Here is a 16,720-nt window from a genome sequence, read left to right on the forward strand (position 1 = left end):
ATAAATAAATAATTTTTTGTACATTTGTGTAAATTGAAAAAAAAAATATAAAAATTATTAAGCTAAAAAAACCTTAATTATTCCTATTTGTTCATATACTTAAAATATCTATATATATAAAAAAATTTTCCTACATATTCTGTGGATAAAATTATCAAATCCCCAAAAATTCTTAAATAGTTTTTACACATTATTATATTTTTTATAAAAATATTTGATTAACTAATTAGATTATATTAGATTAATTAATTAATATTAACAAAATTTTTAAAACATAGTGCGTTGGTAGACGGACAAGCAATGTTTTAGTGTCGAAAAAGCAGATCGATACCGGCTGCCGACTATCGGCCAAGCAGATTGTCGTTAGTGATAAGAGGAAGTTTTTTTTTAGTGGAGATCGGTATCGATTCCGAGATCGGTAAGAAATTTTTATTTAAAACTTCAACATAAGCTCAGCAAGAAAAAACTTTTTTTAGATTTTTATTTAATATCATTGATAATTATTACCGACCATCGACAAATTTAGTCAGTATACATATATTTCAGATCTCGGTATCGGTATAAAAAAAATTCATGCATTTTTAAAAGAAAAAATTAGATAATAAAATAATAAAAATTAACCACTATCACAATCAACTTTTTCGACATCCTCTTGATCGATATTTTCCTCGATCGGTTCAAGAGCATCATCATGACACTTTCCATATCCGTTTTCTCCGTCGAGAATCTCGTCGTCATCCTCTCCTTTGGGAGAGTCAGAGGTCTCGAGTATCGTCGGATCGTTGTCATCGTCGTCTGTTTGACCGGCGGTCGGTACAACAGTCTGCTCGTCATTATCGGTCACCAGGGCGTCTAGGACGCGCTCCTCAAGCCTTAGCTTGCGCACTATGTTCTCGAACTTCTCACAATCGGTTTCTTTTTGTACTTGCTCGAGCTTGTTCTCCTCTTCCTCCTCCTCCTCCTCCTCCTCCCACCCGTAAGGAATCATCGTCGCTCTGACGGTCTGGTATAGTTTATGGAAGCCTAATTTTTTGTATAAACTCTGACTTGCTTCGTTCTCGGGACGTATTACTACGAACGGAATGTACCCGCGTTCGGATACTACTTTTGTCAGGAACCTGAAGAAATTTTAAGGTTAAAATAATAATAGTTTTAATTATTGAAAAAAAAAAAATACATACCTAGCTAATCGTGTACCATAACCCTTTCTTCTGAACTCTGGTTTAGTCTGCATAGAGAACATCGCGCCATAGTATGACTGTATCATCCAAGCCGCGAGAATATTATTAACAAAAACGCCACCTGCTGGAAGGATTCTGATGAGCCTGAGAAAGAGTTCATGGCACTCCATGTCATTGGCCGGATATAATTCGTGTATCCCCTCCGCGTGCTCCGCGTTAAGAGGTAGCACCTGTACATCGTCTCCATCGCCCTTGCCCGGCTGGGGCTCCAAAGAGTCTTCCTGTGCAGCTACGAATGAGCTTCCGTCGCCGCTGTCATCCTCCTCGAAGTTCCGGTACGCCCAGACGTCACCGAGTACGCGGTCGATTGCACCGACGTCGTTGTACAGACGAAACAATTCGTCAGCAATATCACAATGAATAAAGTTTATGTATAATGGCCGAGACCAGTCAATCAGTATGTCCTCCTCGCGCAGAAGGGTCAGATGCTCCAGCTTGTCCGTCGGACAATAAACACCGAAGCTCTCGTACAAGAGACCGTGGGGCTAAAATCACATTTATCTCTCAGAGGATTCATTTTTTAAAAAAATCAGTTGGATATTCTTAAAGCCCTTGAAATTTTGCGTAAAATGAGTACCCACATGCATTTTTATCTTATATTTGCGCACATGTGTGATAGCACACGTGTGCTATCATACACGCACACACATGTAATAAAAATGCGTGTGGGTACTCAAATGAAAGCTCTCGGGCTCCAGATTACGAGTATAAATGACATAATTGAATTGACTTACCGACAGAGTCATACCAGGGAAGTGCAAGCACACTGGTACCTCCGGCCAGTCGTTTGCCACGTAAAAGTTAAATTCCCATACCTTGTTTTTCATATACGTCAATACTGTTTGGTGAAACTAAAAAAAAAATATTATTTGAATATTGAATTAATTTATTTAATTGTTATTACACTATGTAATTTATTGTAAGTGATTTTATAAATGATTATTAAGTTACTGCATGCTAAGGACAAAAAGTTCACGGTCAAGGTTGAACCGCGCTGCACGAAACTATCCTTGTTTTTTTTTTTTCTCGCTTGTTTAATGAGATACGTCGATAAAAAAACCGCAGCGAAAATATTTTTTTTTTCCTTTTTTAATTTTTGAAAATTAATTATCAGTAATTACCTTGAGTGATTCGGGTAAGTAGCCATTCAGGAAGTCTAGAAGCTGAGGTAGCTCTTCTTCGGAAAGCAGCCGGAAGTTACGGCCACTTTCTACTGGCCCGGGGAGATCCATTTTTCTGAAAAGTTTTTTTTTCTTTGTTTTTTTTTTGTTTTAGTAACTTTTTAGAGTGTCATAATTTTTAGAGTACAAAATTATTGTTTTGTCAAAAATATAATTATATATATTTATAGAAAATAATAAATCATTTTTAGGACTAAATATAATTTTATGTAAAATTATATTTAGTCCTATCTCATATAATTTTATATAATGAACGATAATTATATAAAAAAAAATTTTTAATTGATTTAACTGATTATATAAAATTATAATAATTTTAACCATAGTATATAATTATAAAATTAATGATAATAATAATAATTACCTTGTACGAGTTGGGGACGATTTACTGCGGGTAAGCTCGAAAAATTTATAAAAAAACAAAATCTCCCATTAACCCAAAAAAAAAAAAAAAAACTATTACAATTTTCCCCTCTTTATATTCACAATTATTCACCTTTATTAATTATTATCCACAATAATAATATTAATAATAAACCTTATCTTTTTCAAAATTCTCTATAATTCTCTGCTCTTCCTTCCGACAATCAATCAAAAAAATATAATAAAATTACAAAACTGCAATGAAGAAAAAAAGAACAAAAATCAATATCCAAACGACACTTTTAAAATTCTACTTTTATATAATTATAACCACTTTTTTAAGTACAAAAATATCACTACAATATATTTAAATATATTTTTATACTGAAATGATATTTAAAGCTAAAAAATTTTCCCGATTTTTTTTTTACACTCTCTTCTCCTGTTTTTTTTTTTTATTTCTTCTTCAGTAAAAAAAATATAAAGATATTATTTAATTTATATTAAATATAAATTTGATATATTTTATATGTTTAGTATGTTAGTGATTTTGTGGAATTGTTTTAAAAGAGGCCGACCCGCCCTCGCCGCCCCCAGAGCCCGCACTGAGCAAAATTTCAACCCTCTGTATTATATGTATGTATATATAAATATGTGTGGAGGGTGAATTGTAGAGAGTTGACGCAGGCGTCGCATTACTGACTTTAAGGGCACTAATATAGGTATAACAACTTAAATAAATCGATATTTATTTTATATACCTTACACGCACATATATAGTTTAGCAGTCAAAAGAAGGGATGAAAAACAAATTAAGAATTTTTTGTTATTGTTACGTCCGAATTTCAGAACGTAAATTATTTATAATTTATTTTTTGGTCCAAGCCGAAGCCTCTAGACCGGGATTCTGCGAAGGGATGAAAAAGATAATATTGTCGTAATAATTAAATAAATTTAATATTTAAACTACACAGAAAAAATGGTTCACTTGAACCAAGAAAATATTTTTCTTGCTAATTATTTTCTTGGGTGAAAAAAAAATTTTTTTTTGACACAAGAAATTTCACATTAAGTTCTTGACAGAAGTAAATTTTCTTGTCTGGAGAAAATTTTTCTCTTGCTCCAAAAAATTAAATGTCTTGATAATAAATTTTTATTGATGAACATGTCTCAAATGGGAAGATAAAATAATGATGAACCATTTTCTTTCATTCAATATGTATAATTGCGTGCTAAAATAATCTAAAATGGGTATCAAAGTGAGAAAATTTTTTTCTCAACTTAAGTAGGTGGCGCTGCTTCTCTAAACTATTATAAAAATCTTGATCCAATATAAAAATTTATTGTATCAAGTATTTATGATAATTTGAATTAAAAAAAATTACTTCCACCAAGAATAGAATTTAAAGAAAAATTTTTACTTCGGCCAAGACAACTTCGGTCAGTTCCTTTGGGCACCCGAAAAATTTATTTGAGCCAAGAATTTTATTCTCCAGTCAAGAAATCTTTTTTTCTATGTATTTATTTTAATATAAAAAAACAAAATTTAGTGATACAAAACTACCTTTGAATTAAATTTAAGTACAATCGATTTTTACTAATCAATTGGCTCTACTTTATATTCTAAATGATCGTCGTGTTACAGAATTTTACCTATAATTTTAAAAATAAATTAACTTTCAAACGTTGAATTCCGCGTAACGTGACCGCAGAATTGAACAGGTTGATATTATTTATCTTTCAAACTACTTCGGTAAAACTATTATTCTCAAGCACTGATTCTATTTTAAAATATACTTTAAATTCAAGTGAACAATCCACTAAATTTTAGAAGAAATTTCGGCGATCCGCACTTGATCGCAGGAGTTCTGGAGGACGAAGAGGATGAGTTAATGCGAGGATCTCCGGGCCTCGAAAGTTTCGGCGTTTAAAAATTATTATTTGGGGGAAAACAGTAACCAATTAGTGGCCTATTTTCCTTGGCTTCTACCCTCCTCTCTTTCGGGTTTTCCAAAGATGTTCGCCCGAACTCCCCTCTTTGGGCCCAGAGGGTACGCTATCCCTCTCTCGCCAACTTATAGACTATATCGGTGTACACATACACACATTTACATGCACAACAATACACATACACACTTTCTTATTTTAAACTAAATCGTTTATTTTATTTATAACTATTACTAATTTATTTATTAAAAATTTTTTATTGTTTAATTATTATTATTCCTTAAAGAATTATTTAAATTATTTATTATTTATGTTAACATTAAATTGTTTATTATTATTCGAAATATTATTTATCTTAATAATTATTTTCCCAAATAGTATTTCATTATTTATTATTATTATTATTATTATTATTATGCTTTACTTGTACACCTCTCGGTGATTTTTACAAGACTGATTCCTCTTTTTCTCCTAGCTCTACGCTTTTTCTATTTCTCATAATGGACCTCAGCAAGTCCCACCCGATACTTCATTTCTACTTTTAATTTTTGCAGCTGTGGACCGACTTGTGCTTTCTGTATCGTATTCTCACCCTGAATCTCACCTTCTCAGGCTGTTGGAACAGAATCATGGGGAAACCACAGAGAAAACCCATGATAGTACAGTGGGAGCTGGGCTAAGTCTACAGTGATTGATAAAAAAAAACTCTTCTTTATCGACCACTGGAGCAATAAGCCCCTCTCCTAGTGTGCAGAGATCCCTCGCGCTAGCCAACGCTGACTAAAGTGGTCACCCATTCAAGTTGTTGCTTAAATGTGTGATCTCTGCCACTTCCAGAGGCTGGGCAACGTAACGTAACGCACATATTTTTAATTATAATCACTGAAAAATATTGGTGCGTGCTGGGATCGAACCCGGGTCCCACTCTTTCGAAAAGCGAGCACCGAGCCGACCAGGCCATTGCCAACCTCTATATTTCATTATTTATTATAATTGGAGCATTTTTTTATCAGTTAAAATATTATTTTTCACTAATATTCCATTGTTATTTAATATTTAGAGTTTTATTTTATTTATTTTTTTTTTTTTTTCTTAAGGTTATCTTATTTAAAAATTATTTTAAAGCTTTCCCAAGCCTGGCCTGTGATGCTATTTAACTGAGGGCAATAAAACTCCCTTTACATTTGTGATCTTAAGATTTTTTTTTATCTCTAGAAACTAGGAACACACTAGGAACAGGCCATGTTCCGGAAAATTTTCGAGAGACAAGACGAGACACTTGATGCGTTTCTCGTTTAATGTTTCTTGAATTTTATGCTTTAAAATAAAATTCGAAGAAACCATAAAATAAAATATTAAAAAAAAAAAAATATATTTTAAAAATGCATTTAAAAAAAAAACGTTCGTTGTAAGCCACGACATAACATTATTTAATTTTTTTTCACTTGAAAATTAGAAACAAAAATTATATCCATAATTTAATTTCGATATTTATTGTTGAAAATTTTTATAGCAAAGCATTGATTTTTTTTATGGATCGATAGAATTTTTTTTTTTTTGCACGCCTTATAGCGCTAAGCGCGTGAGGTTGTGCTTTATACTCGACTCGTCAAGTTCAAGCAATTTTGTGATCTTTAAATGCCTCTATCACAAGCATACTACACTTATACAATGATATAAGTAGATGTACACCGAAAAAACACTTAAATTAAACCATCTTTTACATTTTAAAATCATTTTAAGTTGCTATTTTGAAAAAAATTTTACGTGGACGTCCGGATGTCACCCCATTTTGGATATACCAACGATTACTCCCGAACAAATTGATATTTCAAGACCGGACCTTTTTTATTATTTTAAGAATTCGATGAACTGGGTCCGTATTTCATATCAGTGGCCTAGTTTACGTATTTTTTTTTTTAATTGAATTTTTATTAAAATTCACTACGATACAATCGTACAAAGCCAAACGAAATTTTCTTATTTGTCACGTGAAAACTATGGAGCCACTTGATCAAGCTAGATTTTTTTAGACTGCGTGCGCATATGACAAGAAAAAAGGGCGCCGATGTTTAAAAAAAAAATAAAAAATACTCTGTAAGAAATTACTTAATTATAATTTTTTTTTTTTTTTTTAATCAATTACACAATTAATTGTTTTCTTAAAAAATGAATGAGCGTTATGAGGCGTGCACTTTTGGATTTTCCAAACTTTTTTAAATAAAGTATCGATTTCAATATATCGATATTTGAAATAATAGTAAAAAAAAATTATTAATTTTGTTTACCTTTATTGATATCTTGAAGGATTTAAAAATTTCCCCGCTTTGTTGACGCCGGCGTTTAAAACACCTATTTAATCGACCAATGGACAAATTGCTGAATGTTTTTTTCAAGAATCCAAGAATCGATTCTTGATTTTCTCGACTGTCAATGTCTCGAAAGTAAAGCATATATAGTAATTCTGTCAACTTCATTGTTGTTTACTTATTAAACATACAAAATCTATACTCGAGAATATTTAATGACAGCAATTATTAAAATATATTATTGTTCTCAATTGTTAATTAAATGTATTTTATAAATAGTAATTGTCAGTGAAATTTATGAATATTGGTAAGAATTTATTTTTAGTAATAAAAAACGTATCTAATAAAATTAATTAATTATTTCAGGTGATTTTGTTAAAATTATTATGTCAAGAAGAAAAAATATTATTAATATTTTGAACAATCTTAACAACAACAACAACAACAACAACAACAATAATAATAATTCTCGACAGTACGACAACGTGGATTACACTCAATTGACAGAAGCTGATCATAATGGATTTGTTGATTCACAGGTTATTTTTTTAAATTTAACTAAGTTATAAATTGAATAAAGAAAAATAAATTTTTTTTTTTTTTTTTTTTTTTTTTTTTTTTTTAAATTTAGTTTGCAAGGCCGCCGATTAAAATTCCCTGGAAAGCAATAACATTAGCGTCATTGTTGTTTATCGGTGGAACTGTAATGTTGATTATTGGGAGTCTTATTGTCAGTGGTCATATTGACACTAAGGTAATTTTTTTATCAATTATTATAGATTATAAAATTTTATTAAATTCAAGGCATCAAAAATTTTAAATAATCAAAATAAAATCCCACGTTTGAATTATTAATTAATTATTATTTAAGAGTTATTAATTAATATTTATAATAAAAAATTATTAATATTTGTTTTATTATTCTAGTACAGCGACCGTATGTGGCCGATAATAATTTTAGGGATCTTAATGTTTATCCCGGGTGCTTACCACGTGAGAGTAGCGCTAATGGCGTACCGAAAAATTCCCGGGTATTCTTTTGACGACATACCTGAATTTGATTAATTTTAATTGTACTTAAATAATATTACTAGTGTTAATCAAAGCTTGCAATTATTTATATTTTTCTAATTAATAATATTATTTAAACTGTAATTTCTGCACAATTTAAATAAAATAAATTTATCACAAAACAAAGTTAAGTATAAAATGATAAATTTATTGAAGAAACTTACAGTAATAAAAAATATAAAAAAAACCAAACTCATTAAATTTTTATATATATTTAAAATATATATATTCTAAATAAACTAACCTTTAGAATTAATTAAACTTTTTGGCGTTAATTTTTTAATTTTTGGCTCACCTTTAATTATGATTTAAATTAAATTACCGACTGTAGTTAATACTGATAGTCGCATCATTTTCAACGGTGGTCACTGTAATAAATTCGTCGGCTGTTCTTTCGATAATCGCGTCGGTGTGCTCCGGCGTCATCACTTCAGTGCACAAAATTCGGTAAAATCCCCGAGAAAATGGCTGCGCGTTCTCAATACTCTGCGCCATTTTGTATTTATTGAGGATTATTATTATCTTGGGGTAATTTTTTGTGAGTAATGCTGTCCGGAGCTCATCTATGTCCCTGTGGAACTCCTTTACCTCGTTTCTGTACACAGATTCAGGTGGGACTGTGTCTGTAAACAAAATGACCGACTTTAGTCAACAAAATGGTTGACTCTCACATGTTTTTGTTAACTTCAAAGCGCTTTAATCGTAGCGCGGTAAATTTTTTAACCCAGTGTCTTTAAAAATCTATTTACTTTCAAAATTTTCTAAATAATCAAGTTAAATTCCGAAAAAAAATTACAAATAATCCGATAATTTTTAAATTATTAATTAAAAAAAGAAACTTACCAATAGTCTGTAAGTCCAATCTTTCGGTCGAGCTTTCATCAACAGGGCGTTCCTCAATTCTTCTTGGTGCTTCAAAAACGACCCCAGGAGGCAAAAGATCATCCTGAGCCGGCAGTACCAACCTTGGAGGCGCTAGAGGAGCTCTTGGAGGCGAATTGTCCCTTCGATCCGGCGAAGGCGAGGCGATCTCAGCGTTGTGCTGTCTCTGCTGGTCCTCAAAATTATTATTAAAATCCGCCAGGAGCGTCTGATCGATCTCGTCACGGACAGAGTCGAACATATCGTGGATCATCTGATTAACTTCCGAATTATGGACCAGAGATTTTTTAAAATCAAGCGACTCCTGAAGGACAATGGCGACTCGAGCGGGCTCTACGCGAGGCATTAGCGTGAAGAATTTTTTCAAAGTGTCCCAGTAAGCGCCACGGGATATTTTCTCGGAGATGGCGTCCATGACGAGTGTTGGTAAAGTTTCTAGACGCGGATATTGGATCAAAATCTGCACCACCTGCTCAGCGAGGTTGTTCGCAATGAACGCTAGAGTTTTGTTCTTCAGCAAGAGGACTCTGATGCTCGCGTCAAGGTAAAATCGCACCTGCTCCGTTGGTAGGAGAGAGAGGATATTTTTGAGGACCAGAAGGATTGAGTTACTGTCGAATTTAGTAATTGATTTCTCGTAGACTGATGATAGGTAACCGAGGAACCCATTTGAGATCGCGTGATCTAGGATCTGCTTTATCTCTTGCTCGCTTTCCATGTAGATGTAGATTAGTTTGTTAGGAATCTGAAAATTTTAAATTTATAGTAATAATAATAATAATAATAATAATCATAAGAGTTAAAATTGAAAAAAAAAAAAAAAAAAAAAAATAAGAAAACTTACAGTATGATTGTACTGACAATTACCAGCACGTAGTCTACCGCAATTGCCATACTTTAGCTGACAATGACACAAATTCTTGAACTGCAACTTTACCTCAGTAACTGAGCAATCCCCGTCGACCTGAGGATCATAGACTTTCCGGACAGGAGGAAGGTTCCCGTTAATTGGCTGGAGTTTCGGGTTGCTGATACTCCCACAATTGAAACCGTTGTACCCACTATAATTATTTACACTGAGATTAATATTAAAATTGTTAGTACCCCTTAATATATTATTCGGATTAGTATTATTAGAGCTGGTGCTTGGTTGGGGATCACTGGGAACACCAACGTCCCATCTAGTTCTTCGTTGACTTGATGGCTGCTGGTTGTTCCTAAAATTATTGTTTCTGTTCTTTCTATTGCTATCGTTGTATGTTTTATTGCTATAGTCGACTGAATTGTACGTTGACTCAAATTCATTGTTGTTCTGGTTAATGAAATTTTCAAAATTAGTCGATTCCATTCCTTGGTACCGGTCCAAGGTTGGACTTTTTTGTTTCGCAACTTCTTCTGGTTCCACACTAGAAAAAAAAATTTTACATCAATTTTTATTCATACATTATTATTATTATTATTTATTTAATATTTTTAACTATTAATTAAAACCATAAATTATATTTCAATTAATTAAAAATGAAAAACTTACCTATCAGGAAATTCATCCTCCTTGGCCATTAATTCCAGAACATCATCATCATCATCATCATCATCGTTCTTTTTAGCACTCTGTGAATTTCCCTCCCCACCCTCAACCTCTATCTCCTGATCCTCGACCCGCAACTTGAAACTCTCATCCTGATCGTCGTTACTATCACCACCAGGCTTCGCATTATCATCATTATCATCATTATCATCATCATTATCATCATCATCATCATCGCTATTCAATCTCAAATCACTCTCGAGATCAACTTTCTCCTCCTGAACGAGGCCAGGACCAGCCAATTCAGACCTGCTCTTGGACTGGGACTGGGACTCGTCAACGAATCCCGAGGAGGAGCTAGAACTGCTAGAACTCGAGCTAGAACTACTAGAACTACTACTTACGCTACTTTCACTTTTAGTATTACTGCTATCATCATCATCATCATCATCATCATCCTCGCTATCTCCATTTTTATCACTTTCGTTGGCATTTTTTTCAATTGATGTCAATAATACTGTATCGTCACTTTGGTGACCGTCCACCAAATTGCTTAAATGTTGAGTTTTTAAAGATAATTCATGTGATTCAATTTGGGCCTTATTTTTATCTTGATACTCTTTTAAAGAAATTTCATTGTCAGGTTTAACCAAATTAATTTCATTTTGGGCCTTATTTAAATCCTTTTGTTTTAGATCTTTACAATTGTCAATTTCATTTTCATTTTGGACCTTGTGTTGATTTTGGGACTCAGTTGAGGAAAATTCATTTTCAACTTTGTTTGATTCAATTTCATTTTGGGTGTTATTTTCATCACTTTGATTTTGGGCCTTATCACAACTCTGAACCCTGCTGATCCTACCACCATTTTTGATCTTACAATCAACATTTTGATTATCATCATTTCCAAGTCCAAGCCAAGCAGTAACTTTGTCAACGCAATCAGGCCCAACGTGGTTAGCGACTTTCTCAGATTGGTCATTATCCCCAACTTCAAACACTCCAGAGTAATGACTATCAGATGACTCAGAACTGTCATCTCGCCACCTCCGTCTTTCCCTGGGCTTCTTCAGCAATCTGTCTCGTAGATCCTTAGTGGGTGAAGCAGCCTTAGGCTTTTCATTTTTGACTTCTAAAGTCTCAGGAATCTCCCGGACATTATTTGGCCTAACGACTTTCTGAATCGCAAACTTGGTAGACTCACTAGAAATAATCTTGAGCTTGGGCTTTTCTTTTTTCTCTCCCGCGTCGGGGATTTTTATCGGCGAGTGCTTTCTTTTTCGCACCGGCGGTGCTGGCTGCGTTTTCTGGTGCAACTCCGGGACTTTGGGGTCCATTAAGGCCCCAATTTCGGGGATTTTTGACACGTTGCGGAGACTATCAGCGACTTTCTTCCACTCTGGATCATCGACAAACTTGGTCCGCGGTTTAGAAGGGCGAGTGCTGCGGATTCCGGTATTTTCTGATAAATCTATCACCATTGTTCGACGTTGAGTCTTCGTAGAAGTAGATGTCTCTGATGGCTTGACAGAATTTGCTTCAGGTGCTGGGACAGAGGGCGCAGTATGTCGAGTTGGCTTAGTTAGAAAAGCGTTGAGAAGTTTCTTTAACTGCTGTCGGTTCCAGTTGACTGGACATGCGATGGCTAACGCTGAATCTAATTCAGCTTCAACGTTCGGATTGCCTTGAAAAAAAAATTACATTTAATATAAAAAAAAAAAAAAATCATAGAATTTTCTATAGTCGTATAAAATTATATCCAAACGAAATTAAAAAAAAAATTTTCCTTAAAAAATATAAACTCGTATAAAAATTACATAAAAAAATCTCTCACCTTGTTCACGAAGAAGTAAAATTCTTTGGACAAGCTGATCGCTGAGCCTCTCCCCTTTGGCATCCTCTTCACCATAATCAAAATAAGGCATAGACGGGAGCTTCTGACAAGAGGAGTCGAGCTTACACCGACACTTGCCCTTCTTGCAGTCCGACTCCTCGCAAACTTTCTCAACTGCAAGTTCTTTCTTCTTGCGCCCTCTTTTTTCTTTCGGCTTAGGCTTTTTACTTCCTTCTGCTGATTTGGGTCTGCCGGGCCTCCTCTTGATCTTGACCGGTGGCTCGGGAGACGGAGACCTGGAGCCTAGTCCCCTCTTGCGCCTATTAATCGTCCTTTGTCTTTGCATCATCGTCGATGGGTCGACACTGCTGAACGCTAACGTATTGATCGTATACTTATACCTCTTGCCATCATCAAGATCGGTATGAACAAACGTTCTTGTGTCAATTATCACCCGGTTTTGACTCGTATCCGATATTTCGCTTTTCATGGCTATCTCCAATTGAATCGGTATTTCTTCTTCATCTTTACCGACTTTAACCAATTTATGTACATTTTCTTTTTTTTCTTGCTCTCTTTCATTTTCTTTAATAAATTCTGCCGATTTTTTATCGACCTTTGTTGTTGATTTATCAGTTTTTTTTTCTTTTTTACCCTCTTTTTCTTTTGTAAGCTCTATCGATTTTTCAATTTTATCTTCTTTATTTTCACCTTGTTTAATAGATTTTGTTGATTTTTTTGTTTCTTCAATAAATTTTCCCGATTTTTGACTAATCTCAACCGATTTTTCCCCACCTCCACTGCTATTCCTACGAACCTTTGACAATTTATCAACATTAGGTACAAACCCAATTTCCGTCAAAACATATTCCGCAGCCGTCTCAGTTTTTTCCTTGGCTCTCTCTTTTTTACTGACTCCAGCCGACGAGTCACGTGAATTACTTCTTATAAATTTATTACAAGTCACCTGTTGAACGATTTCATCGTAACTCGACTCGCTGTAATCAATAGGAAAGCTTTTTCTCAACCGATTTTTTCCACTCCAACTGGACAATGTCGATCCTTGGTCTGAATTATCAGACAATTGACAATCTTTTTTACTGGTATTTTCATTTTGCTCTAAATCTTTTTTAATATTTTTATCACTGACCTCATTAATATTATTATTCCCGATCAAATTTTCTTTACCGATTTGTTCATCCTTTTTTTTTGGAATTCGGTAATTCTTTAATGAAGAAATAGAATTTTTATTCGCCTGTGGAGGATCAGGAAGACAATTTATAGGAGCCTCAGGAAGACAATTTACAGGAGCCTCATTGGTTTTAAAATTGTCGTTTTCTTTTTGCCGATTTTTCGACTCTAAAAATCTTTTCATAATAGTCGTCTCGCCGGCAAAAATACTATAATCCTCGAATCTATCAGAATCGGCTTCAATTTTCTTGCAAATATCTGCCGATTTTTCGGCCAAAGCGCCTTGGGAGGTCGAAAGATGGCCATTGAAGACTTTGTTTATCGTTTTAGTGTCAGAGTGGTAGCCCCTTGACTTTTTCCGGTTCTTACGGATGATCGGACCGTCAGAAGAAATAGATCTCTTGGTCCGCTTCTTGCCAGAAAAAAAACTCGGATCGCTCGATTCATTCCCTAAAGACTCTGGGGAGGTCACACACGGCTTGGAGGCTCTCAACGCCGTGGTCAGGAGCTTGTTGGTTTTCTCAAAAGTCTGGTTGGTTAAGGAAGCTATTTGGTGGGTAGTCAGCTCGCCGGTCCTAACTACATCTGCTAGCACGACCACTGGGCGAAGTTTTAATTTATTAGAAATAGGTAATGTCGGTGGTGTTGATGACATTGCTGGTTCTCTTCTGGGCGTCGAAATGGTAGATGACGTGGATGATGATACCGATGATCGTCTGATATTAGCAGTACAACGACGTGGACCCGGACCTGGTGGTGATATCATTTTATCGGTTAAATCGGAATTTAAACGAGCTAGTTCACGGTGACGCTTTTGGTTCGCCATTTTTGATTTTCTCGATCCCAGCTCCGCAGGTCAGTATTATACTGCGATAAGTTTCGGATTTAATATTCGTTTTTTTTTGTATTTTTTTTTTTTTTTTTTTTTTTTTGGATGGGTTTGGAAAAATTTTTGCTATTTTTTTTTCTTTTAAAAATTTTTCAAGAGTTATTTTCGTAATTTATTGTAATAATGTAATCATAACAAATATTAATAATAATAATAATGTTCTTGAAAAAATAAATAAATAATTAATAAATACAGAAAAAAAATTTTTTTTTCTGTTTAATAAAAAATTTCAATAAATTTTTTCCAAACGTACCCACAATTAAATTAAAAATTTTTTTCATTTTAAAATCAGCTTATCAAAAAATATATATGTATATGATATAGAATAATTCTTATAACTAGTTACCTGTTTTGTGTGAAAATTATGCAACTTCTGAAATTATTTTTTCAGTTTTAATTTTGTGATTAAAAAAAAAAAAAAAATAAAAATTTTTCAGAATTCTATTTAAATCATAAAACTGAAATTTTTTAAAAATATTTGTAATTCTCATTTAATTAATTAAGAAAAAGAAAAGAAGTGAAAAATTTGATAACTACAATATTATAAAAAATCCAATGCAACTTTTTTAAATATTTTATCAAAAAAAAATTCCAAAATTAATAGATAAAAAATGTCAATTCAAATTTTTATGCCCATAGAAAGGAAAGAAAAAATATATAGACTTAAAAAACCCAAAATGTCCGCCAAGTAACTTCTAATCATAATTTTCGCACGCTGTCGAAAAAAATTTCACTAACCTTCAAAAAAATTCATCACTTGACAATTATTATTAATTATTGACTAATAACAACACTTGATAATCATTATTGATTAATAACAATGACATACTGTCCGAATAAGTAACTAATATAAAATTAAATAAAATAAATTCTTACATCCATGTATCACCAAAAATCTTCGCGTCGATTTTCTCTCCCGTGAGAAATCTCTCTACATTCCAACAATAATAAATTTCAACACCTTAAAAAAAAAGTAAATTATTAAAGAATAATTATAAAAATTCACTAAGATAAATCACTCACCTGTTTTATTTTCATCAATTTAATTTTTATTTTATAATTCAGACACTAATAATTCATTAATTATTTAAAAATAAATGTAAAACAATAATAAGCACTGCTAAGGTTTAAAGATTAAATGTAAAAAATGTAAAAAATTGGTTAAATGTAAATAAAGAGAAAAAAGAAACTAAAAATTCCGAGAAAAAAAAAATAAGAATAATAATAATAATAATAATAATAATAATAGTTTTACATGCCGACAGTCACTTTAACTCAAATAAAAGTGACTTAACTCGAGGTATTTATTATAATATTGTTAATGATTGTTATTAACATTAATATTGATAATGTTATTTTTGTTAATATTGATATTATTATTATTATTATTGACACTAACTTAACACTTGTTTTCTTTGTGTAAAAAATTAAAGAATGCGTCGCGCGTGACAAAGAAAATATGCTAAGGGCTTGCGAACTCAACTGAGGACATTAAGCTGTCGGGTGTCGCGTGCTCGTCGCCCGCACGCCGGTTCGCTCGAAGGTGGTAATCCAGCGCCGCTCGGGACTTGTAAGGGTCCGCGGTGGGAGGAATACCGCGCTTTTTCTGCGCCTGAGCCGGATAATCTGCGAATTTAAATGTGCGGGAACTTTTAAATTTAAAAATACAATTATTTATTTAAAATTTTAAAATTTTAAATTTAATTAAAAATTTTTTTTGGAATTTGATAATTAGTTTAGAGATATTTTTGTAATTGGATATTTTTTTTTATTAATTTAGTAGAAAATTTTTGTATTTAAATTTTTAAATCAAATAAAATTTTATAAAAAAATTTTTACTGGAGTTTTTTAAAAAATGAATTAATAATAATTATTATTATTATTATTTAAGTTTTTTTTTTTTAATATTATAAAAAAAAAGTATTAATATTAATAATTATAAAAATAAATAACTTATGATATAAAATATAAGTAGAGTAATCTCTTAAAATAAAACTAAAATATTAAATTACACTTTACTTTATATTATACCGATAGTAAACACAAGATATACAAATATAAACATCTCAAAAGAGCTCTTTGTAATTTACGCCAACAAATATTTATCAATCCTATTAGCTTAAAAAAATTGATTAAAAATAATTAAGATTTAATTTTTTTAATCATAAATTATCAATAATAAATTAAAAAAAAAATAAAACTTAAAACTGCATAATATAATTTTTTTTTCTTCTCGCTATAAAAATTTCACTTACTCAAATATACTATTATTATTATTACTAAT

The 16,720-nt window shown here is 32.3% G+C and overlaps 3 protein-coding genes across 4 annotated transcripts; 1 reads left to right on the forward strand and 2 right to left on the reverse strand.

The window, feature by feature from the left end:
• Positions 1-390: 390 nt before the first annotated feature.
• LOC123270471 lies at positions 391-3,168 on the reverse strand. Of its 2 annotated transcripts, none has more exons than XM_044736545.1 (5): positions 2,787-3,168; positions 2,363-2,494; positions 1,976-2,092; positions 1,182-1,726; positions 391-1,118 (listed from the first exon to the last, which is right to left on the reverse strand). In XM_044736545.1, the coding sequence occupies exons 2-5, from the start codon at positions 2,471-2,473 to the stop codon at positions 617-619; spliced, it is 1,275 nt and encodes a 424-aa protein (XP_044592480.1). In that variant the 5' UTR covers positions 2,474-2,494; positions 2,787-3,168; the 3' UTR covers positions 391-616. The 2 variants fall into 2 exon arrangements, with proteins under 2 accessions (XP_044592480.1, XP_044592479.1); XM_044736544.1 differs by having other exon boundaries at positions 2,363-2,477; positions 2,787-3,167.
• A 4,037-nt stretch (positions 3,169-7,205) lies between these two features.
• On the forward strand, positions 7,206-8,253 carry LOC123270486 (transmembrane protein 230). The gene is made up of 4 exons (XM_044736566.1): positions 7,206-7,348; positions 7,408-7,580; positions 7,673-7,795; positions 7,969-8,253. The coding sequence occupies exons 1-4, from the start codon at positions 7,339-7,341 to the stop codon at positions 8,104-8,106; spliced, it is 444 nt and encodes a 147-aa protein (XP_044592501.1). The 5' UTR covers positions 7,206-7,338; the 3' UTR covers positions 8,107-8,253.
• A 130-nt stretch (positions 8,254-8,383) lies between these two features.
• Positions 8,384-15,192, reverse strand: LOC123270796 (transcriptional regulator ATRX-like). Its single transcript, XM_044736947.1, has 7 exons — positions 15,175-15,192; positions 12,357-14,414; positions 11,194-12,206; positions 10,526-11,121; positions 9,839-10,400; positions 8,956-9,739; positions 8,384-8,735 (listed from the first exon to the last, which is right to left on the reverse strand). Exons 2-7 carry the CDS (start codon positions 14,371-14,373, stop codon positions 8,431-8,433), a joined length of 5,277 nt encoding a protein of 1,758 aa, XP_044592882.1. The 5' UTR covers positions 14,374-14,414; positions 15,175-15,192; the 3' UTR covers positions 8,384-8,430.
• Between the last annotated feature and the right edge of the window lie 1,528 nt (positions 15,193-16,720).

Source organism: Cotesia glomerata, linkage group LG8 (assembly GCF_020080835.1).
Source record: "Cotesia glomerata isolate CgM1 linkage group LG8, MPM_Cglom_v2.3, whole genome shotgun sequence".
Classification (NCBI taxonomy): domain Eukaryota; kingdom Metazoa; phylum Arthropoda; class Insecta; order Hymenoptera; family Braconidae; genus Cotesia; species Cotesia glomerata.